Source organism: Ammospiza caudacuta, chromosome Z (assembly GCF_027887145.1).
Source record: "Ammospiza caudacuta isolate bAmmCau1 chromosome Z, bAmmCau1.pri, whole genome shotgun sequence".
Taxonomy (NCBI): domain Eukaryota; kingdom Metazoa; phylum Chordata; class Aves; order Passeriformes; family Passerellidae; genus Ammospiza; species Ammospiza caudacuta.
In genome coordinates this window covers 35,330,445-35,348,018 of record NC_080632.1, presented here as the reverse complement: position 1 = coordinate 35,348,018, position 17,574 = coordinate 35,330,445, and the positions used below count along the sequence as shown (strand labels likewise).

At 39.2% G+C, this 17,574-nt stretch overlaps 1 protein-coding gene across 1 annotated transcript in view; it reads left to right on the top strand.

The window, feature by feature from the left end:
- The window catches only part of ADAMTSL1 (ADAMTS like 1), a 392,889-nt gene that overhangs the window by 314,468 nt on the left and 60,847 nt on the right, over positions 1-17,574 (top strand). Inside the window, exons 15-16 of the mRNA XM_058823311.1 lie at positions 1,159-1,460; positions 5,991-6,120. Of these exons, the coding sequence (XP_058679294.1) occupies positions 1,159-1,460; positions 5,991-6,120 (432 nt within the window). The remainder of the gene's footprint in view (positions 1-1,158; positions 1,461-5,990; positions 6,121-17,574) is intronic.

Genomic DNA, 17,574 nt, shown 5'->3' with positions numbered 1-17,574 from the left:
GCAGAACGTTTTGGGGAGTGGCCAATGGAGAAGGCAAGGCAGTCAGATATAGCCATCTAAATTACCCTGTTTTCATAACTTTGCATCAGTGCTCCAATGCCACTGACATCAGGTATCAAAGCACAGGTATTGCAGGTTATTTACCGAGTGCCCTGAAACTATTGTTTCTGCATAGATTTAGGTGTCAGCTTAGTTCAGCATGAGCTCAGCAAAAAAAATGTGTGTTACATTACTGCAACAGAGTAGTAGTGATATGGTGTATATATATGGGATGTGAATCTTAGGCTTGATAACTTTGAGTAAAATGCTAGTCCAGTTTATAGCACTGACATTGAAAAAGCAATGACGACACAGAGAAACTGAGAAATTATTCCATTTTTGAGGAATTCAGTCTGTTTTACTGTAATGACAGCTGCAAAGTGCTTTTAATAAAATATTCATGGACTTCCAGACAGAAAAATTTGGAGCATATAAGGGTTACTGATCAGTAAGACAAGTGCAACAGATAAACAAACCCACAATAGAAATTAAACACTGTTGTGATTTTTTTTTTAATGAGAGAAAGGTAAATGTCCTGTGGGGAAAAAATTATTTAGATTTTTTTAAATTGCATTTATATAAATTTTAAAAGAAAAATAAAACAAACCACAACAAAAAAAAGCTTAAGATATTATGAATTCTCTTTACCTTTTGCTAGCTTCAAATTAAGACTTGAAACAGTTCCTGTGACACAAGAAAAACAATTGAAATTATTTTCCATGTAGTTCTGCAACTATCAGATAACAGCAGCCTGCTCAGTACTTACTAGTGAAAAAAAAATTAACAACTAAGGCAAAGATTATGTGGTTTGAATGCTTGAAAAAGGTAGCCAGTGGGACCATCATGTGCATTGGGCACATTGGGAGATTGCTAGATGCCTTGCACTGAGATGTTTTAGGATCAAGGTGGATCTTACAAGGGCTTGTCTTACTTCTTGGACATGAAGAGACCTGCCACTGAGCTGTCAATAGAATGTCCTGTGTGTAGTTTTTAATAAATTTATGATGGGATGAAGTACTTGTTTTTCATTACATAAAATTTTACCTAGATAGGGCTGTCCTGCTTTTCCTTCCCTGGCAGTTTGTGGACGTAACTTGCCTTGCTCTCTTCCTCTCACAGGTTTATTCCTGAGGCTTGGTCCACCTGTAGTGTCACCTGTGGAGTAGGCAGCCAGATGCGGCTTGTGAAATGCCAAGTGCTCCTCTCCTTCTCTCAGTCTGTGGCTGATCTGCCCATGGATGAGTGTGAAGGTCCCAAACCCGTGTCTCACAGAGCCTGTTACACTGGTCCCTGCAGCGGGGAGGCAGCGGAATTCACGCCAGAGGAGACTCAGCTTTTGTCTGGCAGCCTGCAGGAGCTCGATGAGCTCTATGACTGGGAGTATGAAGGCTTTACAGAGTGCTCAGAGTCCTGTGGAGGAGGTAAGTGCAAAATGTTTCTGTGCTGGATTTGTTTTCCTTCTTCAAGTGTGTGCTTGGCACTTAATACCCATGGACATACTGCTTCGCTATGGCTGGTTAGAATCATGGAATCATTTAGGAAGGAAATAAAACTTTGAGATTGTTGAGTCCAAACATGTTTGAAAAGGCACGATAAGGAATGCATAAAATCCCATGTGCACAACATATTTTAGCCCAGCACTTCCATATCTGTGCTCAGATTCTCACTGAGAGTGCTCAGTTTATCACATATTTCTGTTTCCTTTATCAACTGATCACCCAAAGGCAATCACCAAAAAAAAAGCTAAATGTTAAAGGGGTCTGATGGTACATGCTAACAATCACAGATAATTTTTAGTTCTTATCTCTTGGTTTGCTCTGTGCAAGCAAAAACATATGGAAGTAAATTGTCCTCCCATTGCAGATGAAAAAAATAATGGATATTTTAAGTGCTCAGCCATTCCCTATCTCCTATCAATAAGGGGCATCAGCTCCTATTCCAGTGCAAAAGAAAACTTACGTCAACATGGCACTAATTATGTGGTTGTCTGCAACAAGCACGCTTGGCAATTGTAGTTTCTCAAAGTTAATCAAGTTCTCAGGTTGCACATACATTAACACACATTTCTGATATCTTTTATTTTCCCCATCATTTTATCTAACTAGTTCTGAGAAATATGTCCAGTCCAGTGTCTTTTTAATTAAACCTAGAGTTTTCCAGCTCTTGTCTTTTTACTTTACAGCTTTCAGGTGATTTAAGAAAGGATTACTGTAGAAAAATTCAAAATAAATACTGTAGAACTGAAAAAAACTCAGCATTTTATGAGTTAATAGTAGGTACAGATTCACAGGTAATCGGTTATAGTCTTGAAAACCTCATTTAGTAGAAAACAATTCCTACACAAAAAAAAAAAAAAAGAGACACTAGTGTATGCTAAGTGGTGAGAAACACTGATGTTACAAGAGTACATGTCATGTGTTGGTGTTACTGGCGTGCAGTAACAATTCATCACACTTACTGTCACTACCAAAACCTGAACAGTTCCTAGAAGTATCCTCTTGAAATGAAGTAATTTCTTAGAATATAGAGCTCATGCTTGTATTTTTCAAATGTAACTAACAGAGGCTGATTTGTAGGAGACATTTTTCTTTATAAAGCTAATCTCTCAATTGTCAGCAAAAAGTTTTAGCTAGATTTCTTTTTGTCGGACATCAACTCCAAACTTAGCAGATTAGCAGATGCTAAGTCAGATATTTTTGTAGCTGTAGGTGCAAGACTGGTCAAATTTTATTGGGTTTAGAGTCCTGGGAGAAGAAACTGGATAGATGCAGAAGTAACCTTTCACCTCCCAGAAGCAGCCACCAGAAGGAATGAGTTAGTCATGTAGTCTACTGCTGGTGGCTTCATTTCCCAGAGCTGTCATCAAATATCATGTAACAATTATTCTGTCCTGGTAGATATAAACATAGAATTCTCATTTGATGATGTTTTGAAAGTGAACTTAGACTGCCTAGATTCACACCCCCCCATTCCACATTTTTATACTGTGATTTTCTATTGAGAACTGATTTCTTTTTTTTTCCCAAGAAAAGCAATTTAAAGCAGACAGCTTTTGTTCTAATCATATTGTGCAGTAAATAATGTTTTGAATTCAATTACTTGGCAGATGAACTCCCTGAAATTCATATACTTTTTTATAAATTACTCTGTGCTGTGGAACTTTTGATTTGTGATCAAAAGTTTTTATATTTTTTAAATGTTCAATGAGCCATCCTAATTTAAAGCTTATAACCATTTGCCACATTGACATATCAAAAATAGATGGACAGTTATTGTCATTATGCTGAGACACACTAGTGTGGGATTCAACAGGAAGCTGAAGAAAGTAATTCTGATAATATTTTTTACTGCTAGAGTTACCCAGATTTTTTTTATCTCTCTTTCATTTTGTTGCTTTGTTTGCTTGTTTGGTTGGTTTTTGTTTTGTTTGGGGGGTTTTTGTTTGTTTCAGGGTTTTTTTGTTTGGTTTGGGTTGGGTTTTTTGTTTTCTGGCACAAGCTATTAAAGCCAAAAAGTGTCAGTAAACATTCTAGCAGTCATATTCAGACAGGAACCCTTTTCTTTGATATCTGTGCTGTCAGACGAGATTACTGGACCTGTCAAAGATAAAAAGAAATTTTAATAGACTAGAATACCTGTAGTATGGACAAGAATTATTGGAATTGCAACCAGAGATTACTTAGATGAAAGAAATAAGCATGAGGAATGAACTTACTGTAAGGTTTAAGGCTGGTTGGATACCGAAAACTGAAGAACAGTAGCATCAGAGCTTAGCTATATGAATTTGATAACCATCAGCTTGAGAAATTGAGAAAAGGTTGAATTCAAGACCTCATAGCCATCACTTTTCAGTATTCAACATTGAAAAAGCAGGCAATGGAAAAGTATTAAATTGATAATAATTGTTCAAGAGCTCACTGGTGACACCCTTCAGAGAAAAAAAAAACTGAAGCTGTGGAAGTACACTCAGTTTACAAAACTTTATCTGAGAAGGACATACAGAAGATAAGTGAGCTGTCTACCTAGCAAACAGAAACACGTCAGCCAGCATGAGGCAGGAATCTGTAGTTTCTTTCCACAGGGTCTGGATAAACACTTTAGTGGTTTCCATACCTCTGGATCAGCAGCCCTTCTTTCTTGGCTTCATCAAATTGTTCTTGATATCAGGCCTGCACAAATGTTCCATGCAAGATAGAGACCAGTAGTTTGAACACAGTGCCATTTCCCATCAGGTAGAGAAGCACCTCTGTTCTTCAGCCAGGAGCATTCCATTCTGGAGAATCCATATGCCTGTGCTTGCTGCACACAGTATGATTACATGCTCAACAGAAAAATGATTGAGCTAGAAAAATAGTGAACATGACAGGGCAGTGAACGTCTTGTTCATATATATAAGTTTTGTAAGTTTCTTTTCCTAAATATGAATCAGTACCATTAGTTCTGTCTTTTTACTAGGCTACCCTTTTTACATTTTTTATAAGTCTTTGGAGAGATGACTTGAGTAACGAAATTGAAAATATAGGGCCACCTTGTAGAGAAGGGAACCACCAACAGCACTAGCTTTGGTGACTGACTTTGGCAATTTTGATGTTGATCTCCATGTCCAAAACTGTCAAATTTCTTTCTTTTTTTTGGTATCTGGGATACGGGAGACACACTGCACAATCTGGTGCCATAGCCATGATCTTAATAGGCTGACACACATAGCAGCCAAAAAATGGTTAACAAGCCTCTTTTCGGGGGGCCTCAGCCTATACTGAGATTAAGGAGAATGAATTTGTGGATAATGTCAGGAATACAGAGGCTGTGATCAGCTATATAGCACTTTGGTCCTCTTGAAGAATAGAAAATCATTTTTTGCCTAATGATATGCTCTGGAATTAGAAATACCAGAATATATTATTAACTCTCTGACATGTTTTTGGAGGTCTTTAAGGTCTTACAACACTTTGTCTTGGTTTGGGTTTTTTTTCCCTTCACATTAGCATCTTTAAATATTTGTGAGATGTTTTGAAAAAGTGGTGTTTTTGAAACTAATGCAATTGGTGGGAGCTCAGTCTTTTCCTAACTCAGGTCTCAGGATTGAATGTAAAAACCATACTTTCATTGTATTTGAACCTGTGGATCAGATTCTCAGGAAGTTCAGGCCAATTATTATCCTCAGACCCTCTCAGACCCCTTTTATCCATGAGGAAATAGATATTTTCTCATCCATCCTCTTCCATGTGGCATGTAATGTTGCAATCCCCGATGTTCTGGCTTTCTAACCTTGTGATTCAAAAAGCCTGTGATGCCCCTAGTCATAAGAAAAGTGAGAGTAACTGGTATGCCATATACTACATAAGGATTTTGGCTGTAACAAGGATTTTCTGAGTAAAACTATAATAACCAAATCTTCCAGTTTCTCTAAGTCCCAACAGCTGCTGTTCTTTCCTAGGTCTCTCTAACCTGTTCTTTCCCAACTCTCAGATATACTCTGTGGGTTCACATCTCTAGTTTGGGTGCAGGCCCATGGATGCAGAAGAGTAAACTGAGAAGAGCTGAATTGTCTGACCACGTTTTACTTTGCTTTTGCAAGTCATACTGTTGGTTAAAATACAGCATGTGAAAGCCATGGCCATCTTCACACCTTAGCCTGCTTGGCCTGAAAAATAAAGTGCCTCATTGCACTTTATGCAAAAAGGGAAAAAATAAGAGCACTGGACAATTTTCTGTCCAGGGAGGTGAGCAGTGAATGAATCCATGGACTATTCCCTGCAACACTGAGAAACCTCTCAGCTAGCCTGAAAGCAATGACGAGTGTGCAGCTGGGGCTGCAGCCCCAGAGCTGCCAGCGCGAGGCTGGGTGTCCCCACGTGCTGCAGCCCTGCTGGTCCTGCTGGCCCGCCGCCGGCCTTGGCTGCCCCTGCAGGTACAGAGAGCTGCTTGTGACCATTGTTTGTTGTGTGCAGGTGTCCAGGAGGCTGTGGTGACCTGTCTGAACAAACAAACTAGGGAGATTGCAGATGAAACACTGTGTGTTAGCAGCCGTCGTCCTCCACAGCTGCTGAAGTCCTGTAGCCTGGACCCCTGCCCCCCAAGGTAGGCGTAATTTTAAGTAAACCCAAACTCTATTGCCTTTCAGTCTGGAGGAACACACTGCCTCAAGCATGCCTTTCTTAGACTGCAGGGGCTTACACCCTCTTCCTGCCACAATCATATTGACCAGCAAGTACAAAGCAGCAGTGAGACCAAAGGGCAGACTTCAGACTGTTTGCCTCTGCAGGTCCTTCAAGTAAACAGTTTATGGATTGGCTTAACTTTACCCAGAGTTTTGTCAAGTTTAAAGAGACTTCTCCAACCTCTCCTCTCAGAAAAGGTTTTGCAGAACCTGCTTGTCCCTGGCCTCAGGCAGTTTCCACAGTCATGACCCTAAAACAACACATCTTTCTCTGCAGAGATTCACATCTTCACCCTCAACAACAGAAAATAGCTTTTATGACATTCTTATGGTTTATTTAAATAGGGCCTGTCAAGTCTATAGGATGTACTGTATACATATTGTCTTTTTTCCCAGCTGTATGCAGGTGCCTTTGCTCCACTGAGACACTGCAGCAGATTTTAAATACATTTACATATAACTTTGGACTATTTAAAACACTCAGTGGTGTCCAGGTGGTAGATATACCTTAGAGCATTTATGGATAGGTGTATGTATGATTTATAAGACAACATGCTACAGAGAGGTATGTTGTTTTGAATAATAGTAGATTTGGGATATACAGAGAAGGTTCACATTAAAAATCAAAGACAGCCAGCATGAAATAATTATAAGGACATAAATAACAGTTTGGTTGGTAATTAGGATTTTGAATTTGTAACAGGCAGACACAAATAGATTGAAATTTCTTTACCAAAGCATTACAAGTACTGCTTATGATGATACTGCAATCCTAACTTTGTTAAATTGTCTTTAGTGCTGGAAATAATATAGAAATATTATATAAATGTTTGAAAAAATTACTTTATAGGTGGAACTCTTGGGGTACTTCAGTGGTAGAAGCATCAGTGCTGCTACGAGTGCATGGTAGAAGATTGAACAACCACCAATTCTGACATGAAAAATAAGTACTCAGTAGTTAAGAAAAAGCAAAACACACTCCTGTAAGCCAGTATTTATGACTTTTGTTACAAAAGTAATCTGAGTAATTGCGTGAATACTCCTCGAATTAATCTGCATGATTATCCATAGCTCTGTGGTAACCTTGCTACCAGAGTGGAGCTACTTTAAAGCAGCCATAGGTATGCATTTCCCTCAGTGGAGTACAAGAGGATCATTCTGTAGGTGAGAATCAGCTTGTGAAGCAAAGGTGAAAGGGGGAAGACTAAGCAGCTTTAATCCACCCCTAGGGCTGCAACTGAGAACAGGGGAAATGACTCTCTCCCCTGTATATACAACTTCTCCTGAAGCCCCCTCAGTCCGGAGCAAATTGTCTGTCTGCAGGCCCAGGATGAAGAACAGCACCTATTCTGCAAAACTGTTCCTCTGGTCTGAGCAAGCAGGCCTGCAGACTGCAGGCAGCATGGCTAATGGAAAGAGAGGCAACAAAGCAAGTTGATGTGTCTCCCAGGCAGGCTTTGATGGGATAATTATCTTACTTCCTTCGTGTTTCTGAAGTGCTACACCTAGCATTGTCACTGTGTTAAGTACAATGGTATATTAATGAAAGAGTGTATAAAATCTTTTGCTTTATAATCATTATTTACAGCCACTCTAATACTTTATTTAAGAAGGAAAACAAGTACATGACTATTTATTCAAATCAAGATTTTCTCCTTGTTTAAATCATAAGATACTTCAGAATTCTAATTAAAAAATTTTTGATCCAGGAGTCTGATGAAAATTTAGGCTAAAATCATGTCCTCATGTATGCTGATGAAGGCATTTCTACCCACTGACAAGTCCAAGAATTATAATACACTGTGGCTGTGAACTTAGATCTCTTCTACAGGAGTTTCCAAAATCTGTGAACCATTGATACTTCCCAGAGCTCTTGCTGATGACTTCTCGAGAGAGCTGGCTGGTCTCATAGTGTTGGCTCTTCTCTCTGTTTTCCAGCTGCTTAAGTGCATTAACAGAAGCTAAAATTATAAAAACCACTTTCCTAAAATATTCTTGATGTATAAGTGACTGCTAGAGTATGCAGTTGTTTTGTGTAGAGGAGGCATTTCATTGAAAAGGCAACTGAGACTGTGATGAATGTCTAGGTAGCAAGGAAACATTTTCCACAGCATGAAGAAAAGGCTGAGAAGCCTTGCCCAAGAGAATAAAAATTCTCTCCTTATGTATTTAGAGAAATTATTCCAGTGACATTTCTTGAACCTAAGCAACCCAGCATGCTTAGAATTTAATGATTATGTCTAAAATCTAGTACAGTTAAAGATCTTGCCTAGGGAGAACATTTAAATGTTAGAACTGCAGAGCTTAATGCTGCTTCTGCTACGGGCATTTTTGGTTACATGGGAGGCTACTCTGTAGCCTCTCAAAGGGCTAGTCCTGTACGATGTAAATAGTTGTTTTAGCTATTTTACTATAGATAGACAAAAGCACTGAACTACAGAATTTCATCAGCCTTTCTGGAGGGTCAGAAAAGCCCTTGAGAAAGAAATTGTAGAAGTAGTAGGTGAAGAGTAATTTCATTCTGGTTTTGAGCCATCTTTCTTCTTTTGGACACTTTAGAAGAATGATACTAAAAGGATCTGCACAGTAACTGGGTTACTGTTCATTTTGTTCCTTACTGAAAATAGATGTGTATAGATTAGAAAACTTCCTTACTCACTTAATACTTGAAATTAATCTATGGTGTCATCAGCCTTTTCAATCTTGAATTTTGGAACAGAATATGGTAAAAGGTAAAACATACTGGCAATATACTTCACATTTATGAAAACACTGAGAGATGATGGTGCTTGAACAGCAGCTGAGAATGCTTTGAAATTTTCTTTGGAATTCTGGCTTAATATCTTAGGACATTACTATTCTGAGTACATGGAAGAGAGACAAAAACTAAACCACGGAAATCTGTCTTCAGATACTCACAGCTGTATGGAGTCGGAAAAATACTTACAGAAGAAAGATTAAGAATCAGGAAGAGCTGCACACAAAAAATTGGAAGATTTCCTCCATATTCAAATCCCAATTGAGTCTCCTGAGGTTTCAGATTTTGTTGAGAGTTTTTTGCTTATTGCTTCAAGAACAATAGCAGAAAAAGAGTCCAGACCCTCTTCTCCTGGAAAGCAGTGTAACAAAATTTCCCATTTTGAACTGAATTAAGAAAATGGGAAACACTGCAGAGCTGATTGCTAAGATGGGAGCTAATAACTGACTTTCAACACAATAGTTACAGAGTAAAATTTGTTGTCATTAACTTAGTTTAATATTTCTAGAAAAGGATATAGCTTGTTTTGATGAACTAGGAGAGCCAGCATGGTTCCTACAGGAAAGAGAGGAATGAAGACTATGACAATTTTAATTCAGTCATTCAGTCATTACTTAATTTGTGTCAATCAAGCTGTACCACTTGAAAAATTACATAGCAATAACTGAACAGAGCACAGTCTTCCAGAAGTAAACTCAGAATAGCTGTTCAGTGTCTAGAAGTTTCTTCTCTAAGTGAAAAATACAAAAGAGATCACTCAGTTTTGCTAATTGCTATGTTAGTATTCTAAACTACCAAAAAAAAAAAAAAAACCCAAACAATTAGAAGAACCCTGTTTCAATATTAGCTTGACTGTTTTCAGCAACAAAATGACTCACATGCAAAATGTGTCTTTTCCTCAGCCTCCACAGCCTGAATTACAGAGGCAGTCATCATCTAATCAGATATAATTGCTCTTGTTTATAAGAGCAACAGCATGAGCACCTCATGGTGAGCCAACAAGCTCTACCAAAGGGGTGAAAGAGAATGTTGTACCTCTGTTGTTAATTATAACTGCTCAATAATTTGGTCAATGCGTGTTGAAAAGTTTTGGTAAACATGTATGGAGTAGTGAAGAGAGAATCAAAGCAATGAAAACCAGATGGCTGAAAATTGAGGAAATTACAGGCAATTTTTACAGCTTTGTTCATGAATATTTTCAAAACTGAACTTTTATTTCTGTGCAACAAAGAACAGCTGAATTCTACAAAATGAAGGGAAAAAAAATAAAAAAGAAGAAAAAGCAGATGGTTCTAGGAATAGCACAAAATTTCACCCCAGCACTCTCCCTTTACTATTTCAACCCTCTGTGGTTTGCAGGAAAAGACAAGAAACCATCTGAGTAGTTCTGATACCTAACCGAAAGGGCAAACATTTCCTGAGTTAGCCTGGGTTCTACCTCATTGCCTAATTTTATTTTTTTTTTCTTTCTTCTCTTCTGTGTCAGCTTGATTTGTGTTTGTGTGATGAATCACCTGTTCTTATTTAATGTTTATTTGCCAAATGTGGTATTGTCATCTGTTTTGCTCTGTTTGCTAGTTGAAGTTAAACTACAAAGGATTAAAAAAAATCAACCTTCTTTTTCAAGGCATTAGATTGGTGGCAGACCAGACTCAGCGTAAGGCATGCTCCCATCCACAATCTGAAGTTAGTTCAATATGGGTGAAAGGGCCAGAGCTTTCTCTAATCCAGTACAGGGGACCTGTGTGTGGAAGGGTGTCAATACAGATGTATTCTGCATTGGTGGGGGGAAATACTGGAGCATCTCTATATAGTTAATGAAGAAGGTTAAAAGGTCTGCAAGTCATTATGTCTACAGATATTGCACTACAGCCTTACTGGAAGGGGATACAAATTATTATTGTCAAAAACTACCAGTTCTTGCATTTTGAAGTTTTTTCAGAGTTGTTAGTTAGAATTAGCATTAATGAGGCAAAGATGGTATTAGCGTCTCTTTGTGACGCAGACAGGTTTTCAAATCCTCACAAACCAGTGACGTATTTTTTAAATGGGATGCATTTAGGTCTATTTTTAGCTGAAGTGCATTAAGAATGGCTTTGAGACCCTCTTAAGATGTAGCCCACAGAGCCTGCTGGGATCACAGACCACAGCTTGGACTGTGGTGGAGCAGGTTGGAGAATCAGACGTTACAAGGAATATGCTGTCACACAGGGTAGATTTGCCCTTATTTGATGCCTTCAGTTTGAGAAACATCTTAGATTGAAGCCGTGGACTTGATGAGGGAATCATAAGGTCATTTATTCTCTAGCTTTACTATGCTAAACACAGGCCTATATAGGGACATCTAAACAAACTGCCCTCCCTAGGTGGCTCTGTTAGGCTCTTAACCTGCATTACCTGCAGGACTACCCCCATCACTGTAGTAAACCCTGGCCTTAAAACATACTAATCTGTGACCTAAGAACATTTCTCTTCTCTCCCCTTTTCTATAATATAATCTCCTACTTTGCACCCTTCCTGGCTCTCAAGAGATTGTCCAAGATGTGTCTGGCAGCCTGCCTTTCCCCTTTCTCTTTGGTTCTTCTCTCTGGCTCCCCAATGTCCTTTACACAGCTGCAGTTACAGTGATGTCCCCAAGGAGACTCTTCTCAGCCATGTGTGTCACATAGAAATGTGAAGCAAAGCAACTTGCAAGTTCGGAGGGTCGGAGGAGCTTGGGAGCCTCCATCATACCCTGCCGCAAGCTCTTCTAGTTTAAAATTTCAGAGGTCTTCCCCCATTTTGCTTTTCAATAATATGATGATTCCTTCATTAGATAGCATTACAGTAAGAGACATTTTCCTTCATTTCAGCTTCTATTTCCATCAGACTACTATCACCATAAAATATTAGAGTGCAATTACATTTTTTTAGTAAATTCTACCATATAGCCTTCTTACTTTGAATGATAAAACACACTTCTTTATCAAAATACTGTACACTTGGATAGATTATTTTCCTCTACACAGATCTCCAGTTCACTAATTTCTCCAAGTTAGTACACCGTTGTGTTGAAACAATTCTGTCATGCCCTAACACGGTTTTGTTATAGCTTGGTTTGTGATGAGTATTATCTTTAATTCGTGCTAGGCACTTACTGAGTTCCTCTGCAGAGCAGACTTACTCTTCTTTTTCTTCCTAGTACAGTTAATTTTATGGGTTTCATCACCTTAATACAGTTCACTTCTCCTAACCTTTCTCTTCATTTATGCTAGAATTTAGAATCCACTGCCACTTGATATTTTTCACTATTTTGATCAAATACCATCACACTCCAGTGTTTCATATGTTAGCTTCTACTCCTCATTTTTTTCTCTAAATTTATTCTCAGTCTTCATGAGTATTAATTTACTGCCTCACCAGCAGGATTTCATTCCCCAAAGAAGCTTTCCCAACAGCAAAAAAAAACCGTCTTTCCTTTTGCACCAAATATGAAGTCAAACATTTTGTAGCATATTTAGCAGAATTAACTTTTTCACTTCAGCATTAACATATGAAACAAGCTACAGGATCTTATAAATTGTTGATTTTACAATCTTCACTTCCTTTAAAAAGGGGTGAACTGAGCAGCACCATTATATCTTTCACTTGCAGTATTGCTGAAGTAATTTGTAAAACTCTGAGAAATACCCAATACTTTCAAACCAATACACCTTTATGGATGAAAAGATGAGCAAAAAAAAATTAAAATGTGGCCCTAATTCTTGAAATGTATTGTATGGTTCTGTAACATAGTTACTCATCAGGTTCACACATGAAATAAAAGATGCACACGTGAAATAAATGGAGAAGGTGCCCTCACTTCTATTCAGTTTGGAGTGAATTAAATACCTCTTAAAGGAGTCAGACCGATGAAATTATGAATTCTCTATCTGCCAAGCAGGTCTGTCGCATCTCCAGAAGCACAGCAAGACCTATTTGTGCCCATGAAAATTTCCATCTTCAATGTGCAATTACCCATTAGAATTGTGACTAAGCTGATGTACTGTATAATCTAACCAGCTGTTAGTTCATTCACAGCTTTGGGAGACACTTGGAGCACAGAGTTCCATGCATCTAATTACCACCCAATGGATCCACAGATTTGTAACTGTGTTTTATGGAAGTGTATTTGTTTGTTTAATTGTAATGTTTACGTTGTTCAGGTCTGAACAAAGATTTTCAGGTACATAAGACAAGTACATTTCCCTTCCCATGAGTGAGCAAGCTGCATTGTCTAAAGTTTCTATTTTCTGCAAGGTCTAAGAAACCAGTTTCTCACTCAGGAAAATTTGGAGAAGTGCATTAAGTTGCCATTCTGGAGTATGTAGATTCTGCGCACAAATCTATGTAGATATAGCAGTTAGGATGGAGATATGATGTGGTTTAATACCTTTAAATTTGCCTATGTACATCATAACTTTTATTATACCATCACTTTGAATAGCATTTTTTCTTCCATTGAGTCAGAATCACTTTATACTTCCATATAGTTGTGTTTGATGGTTTGTGGGTATAACATGAGTTTAGAGCCTCCCCACTCTAAGTGAGGAGCACCTGTATGTTCTGGTCTCTAAATGTCAATGTGAAAAAAAGCATCTTTTAATAGAGAAGAGTGAGTGGACTACTAAATATATTATTGGTTACAGTTTCAGGATCATTAAATATAAAGTAAAAAGGAATAGAATTATAGAATGGTTTGAGAGGGACCTTAAAGATCATGTATTTCCAACACCCCTGCCATGAGAAGGAACATCTTCCACTAGACCAAGTTGCTTAGAGTCCCATCCAACTTGGTCTTGAACACCCGCAGGGATTGTGCTTCCACAATTTCTCTGGGAAAGCTGTGCCATTGTCTCACCACCCTCACAGTAAAGACTTTATTCCTAACATGTAATCTAAATCTACTCTCAGTTTGAAGCTTTTTCCCTTTGTCCTGTCAGCACATGCTCTTGTAAACAGTCTCTCTCCATCTTTCTTGTAGGCTCCCTGCATGTACTTGGAAAGCTGCTATTAGGTCACTCCAAAGCCCTCACTTATCCTGGATGAATAATCTCAATCCTCTCAGCCTTTCCTCACAGGACAATTTTTGCATCCTTCCAATCATCTTCATGACCTTCTGTGGACTCTCTCCATCAGTTCCATGTCCTTGCTGTGCTGGGAGCCCAGAGCTGATGCAGCCCTGCAGGTGGGGTCTCAGCAGAGCAGAGGGGCAGAATCCCCTCCCTGGCCCTGCTGCCCACGCTGCTCTGGATGCAGCCCAGGACACGTTTGGCTCTCTGGGCTGGGAGTGCCCATGGCTGGGTCATGTCCAGCCTCTCCTCCCCCAGCTCCCCCAAGTCCTTCTCCCCAGGGCTGCTCTCCATCTGTTCATCCCACAGATCAGGTTGACACCAGGGGTTGCCTTGACCCTGCATGAGATTCCCATGGACCCTATGGACCCTATATAAAATTCAGCATAGAATACTGGTTCTGGATGCACCCTTGGAACAAAATTCCTGTACTGACTTTTTTGCCCTATATTGCCAGAAGGACATTGAAGGGAACTCAGAGCAGAACATGGAATGTAAGCAGACATTTTGAGTTTCCTGAGTTCAATCACAGTACCATATGGTTATATAGATATATTCTTAGGTTCTTTCCCCTACTAAAAAAAGCTAGAGAAACACTGTGTATGCTTTAATTTGAGAGACAGTCTGTTTGTATCTTCTTCCTTGGTTAAATAGTTTAGGAATAGGTCATCCTATTGAAAATATTTTCCCTGTACTGCTGCCAGCCAGGCCAGCAAGAAGCTCATGTTATCTGCTGTTTTTGTGGCAGTGCTGCTCATAAAACTTGGATTTGCTAGAGAATTACTGAAACCCAGTGACTGTTATCTGAACACTCATTCATTAGTATACTTGCTTGGTCCATTATGTGGACATCTTTGCTTCTTTCCTACCCTTATCGTTTCAGGAAAGGCTTCTTTAGATTTAGGGAGAGTCTTTGCAATAGCCCATGGTTCTCTGGGCTGTTGTTGAGTCCGACCCAGCTAGCTCAAACCCTAGCCCACACGGACTTGCACAGACAGCAATAAAAGACGAGAAGTGCTCTTCTCCACGCAGGGATGACAATCCTGCTTATTGGCCTGGGATGGGATGCTCTGGTTCCCGCGACCATCCAGGCAGAGAAGAGGGCGTGGCACCCTTGCAGTGGAGTTTTATACCCAGGGATGGGGGCGGGGAAAGAGGGCAGCAGCCAATGAGATCCCTTGGGGTGGGGTGAGGGGAGGGGCACCCATGGGACCACCCACCAGGTGTGCAGCACGGGGGTGCATGGGGAAGAGACCATGGGATAAGAGAGGGGGGATAATCTACATAACATACCATACTCAGTACAAGCTTCCCATCACCCAGGCCAAAACAACTACTAAATATACTATTTAGTGCAATGCAACAAGTCTTGTTAATCTGTAAGACAAAATCACACGTTTCATGAATATTGATCTTAGCATTTGTGAAGTCAGGCTTTTTGTATATTATTTCTGTGCTGTCTACATCCATATGTAATTTTTTAAAGTTTCAATTTAGAAGGAATTTCAGATTAAAAATCATCACTTTCTCAGATGTACTAAAATCAGTACATCTGTCTCACCACAGAGCTTCTTCTTTGTTTGTCTTCTGGTATCTGTAAGCTTGCTGATGTCTTCCTCAGGAATAGCAGGGTGTTTTAATATTTTCCTTATGTTGTAAAGGTAGGCCTAAAGAAAATGTGTTGGCTTATGACATAGTCCTGTATGGAAGGCACCAGTGTGGAAAGAGCTAGAGGGCTTTCAACATAAAGCAGCTCTGTCATGGGCAACAAGGTGTTAGTATGTTGTAATTTAAGCCCAGATGGCAGCTCAGCACCACGAAGCTGTGCACTCACACCCTCACACCTCAGTGGAATGGGAAGGAGAATCAAAGCTAAAACTTGTAGGTTGGGAGAGGAAGATTTTAATAATTGAAACACAAATAACATATAATAATTACAGTAGATAATGAAAATGAGAATGATAACAAAAATGACAACAAGAGAGGAAGAAAAACATGGAGGAACAAGAGATGCACAATATCATTGCTCACCTTCTGAGAAATGCTCAGACCCATCTCTATACCCCAAGCAACCCTCCTTCCAGGTAACTTTTCCAGTTTATTTATCAGGCATGACATCCTACAGTTTCCAATATCCATTTGGCTGCTTTGGGTCACCTGTCCTGGCTATGCTCCTTCACAGTTTTTTTTTTCTGATCCTCCTCATTGGCAGAGCACAAGACTTTAAAAAAGTCCTTAACTTAGTATAAACACTACTTAGCAGCAAACACAATAGCAGTATGTTATCAACGTTATTCTCACACTGAATCCAACCAACTACAGAGAAGGAATTAACTCTACCTGAGCAGAAACCAGGATATTTTTCCTTTGGTTCTTTGCAACAGAATTATGTAAACTGATCTGCAAAATTTATTTCATAAATTAGTAGTTCTTGTGTTTCTGCATTGCTTGAATGTAGGTTTAGGGCAATGTACATTAGCTCAAACTCACCCTGGTGTAGTTCCCAGTATGTTTCCTCCATGGACTCCTCATTCAGCTTCTGCCACTTTCTGTTACAAGTTCCACTTGTGCAATTTGTGTTCTGTTCCTCAAACCTCCCAATATTATTTCTTGAACCAGCTTTCCACCTTTACACTGATTTACTCTTTTCCTTATCTGTTAACTGCTTCATTCTTGAAAGACCTACCAAGGATCTATTTTCATTGTATCTCACATAATAAATTAAACAACATCCTTGTAACAAGTTGCTGCTTTAAGCATAAGCCAAATCTAAACTGGTATTTATTTATCTCTTTAAACCTAACCTGGTCTGTGTGGTTATATTAAAGACTGCCATTGCTATCAATTACCTCAATGCTGAAGTTACCAACCAGAATAAAAGTCTTCTGTGAGGCACTCTTCAGTACCCAGTATGTCTGCTAATTCCTCAAACAACTTCCCTGCCAAACCAGTTCACTTACCTGAAGCTGCCTTTTCATGTTCCTGTGGGGTTCGTGCAATCTGTATCTGCAAAAGTCTCCTGAAAGACCCACTGCACAACCTCCCACTGTTCAAAATGTTGACAGCAGAACACAAACGCTCTTTTCTGTCCTGCCTGAATAGTTGATGTTCTGTACCTCCAACTCAAGGGACAGCAAGACTTTTTTAAAGTACAGAACCTTATAAATATTGCTTGAGGCATGTCATAAGGTTACTCTAGCAATCAGAATTGTCAGCTATAGAGTTGCTTTTACCCTCTGTACTTCTCTGACTTGTGAGTTCCTTCTCTATGTTCCTCTGTTTGGCTCTGTTATATAAATACTGGCTCCCTGCCACAATCAGCTGTAATGAGCTGCAATGTTAATTGATATCAGTAAGTTTACAGAGTGCAGGCCACTTCTGTCACCTACCAGAGCACTTTCATTGAGCCTTTGATCTGCTTATTTGTGTTGTCTGCATATCTCTAATGGCCTTCCTTCACTTCAAGGAAGACACTTTTTGAAGAAACGCTTCATTCTCCCTTGAGCACAACAATCTCCTGAAATCTT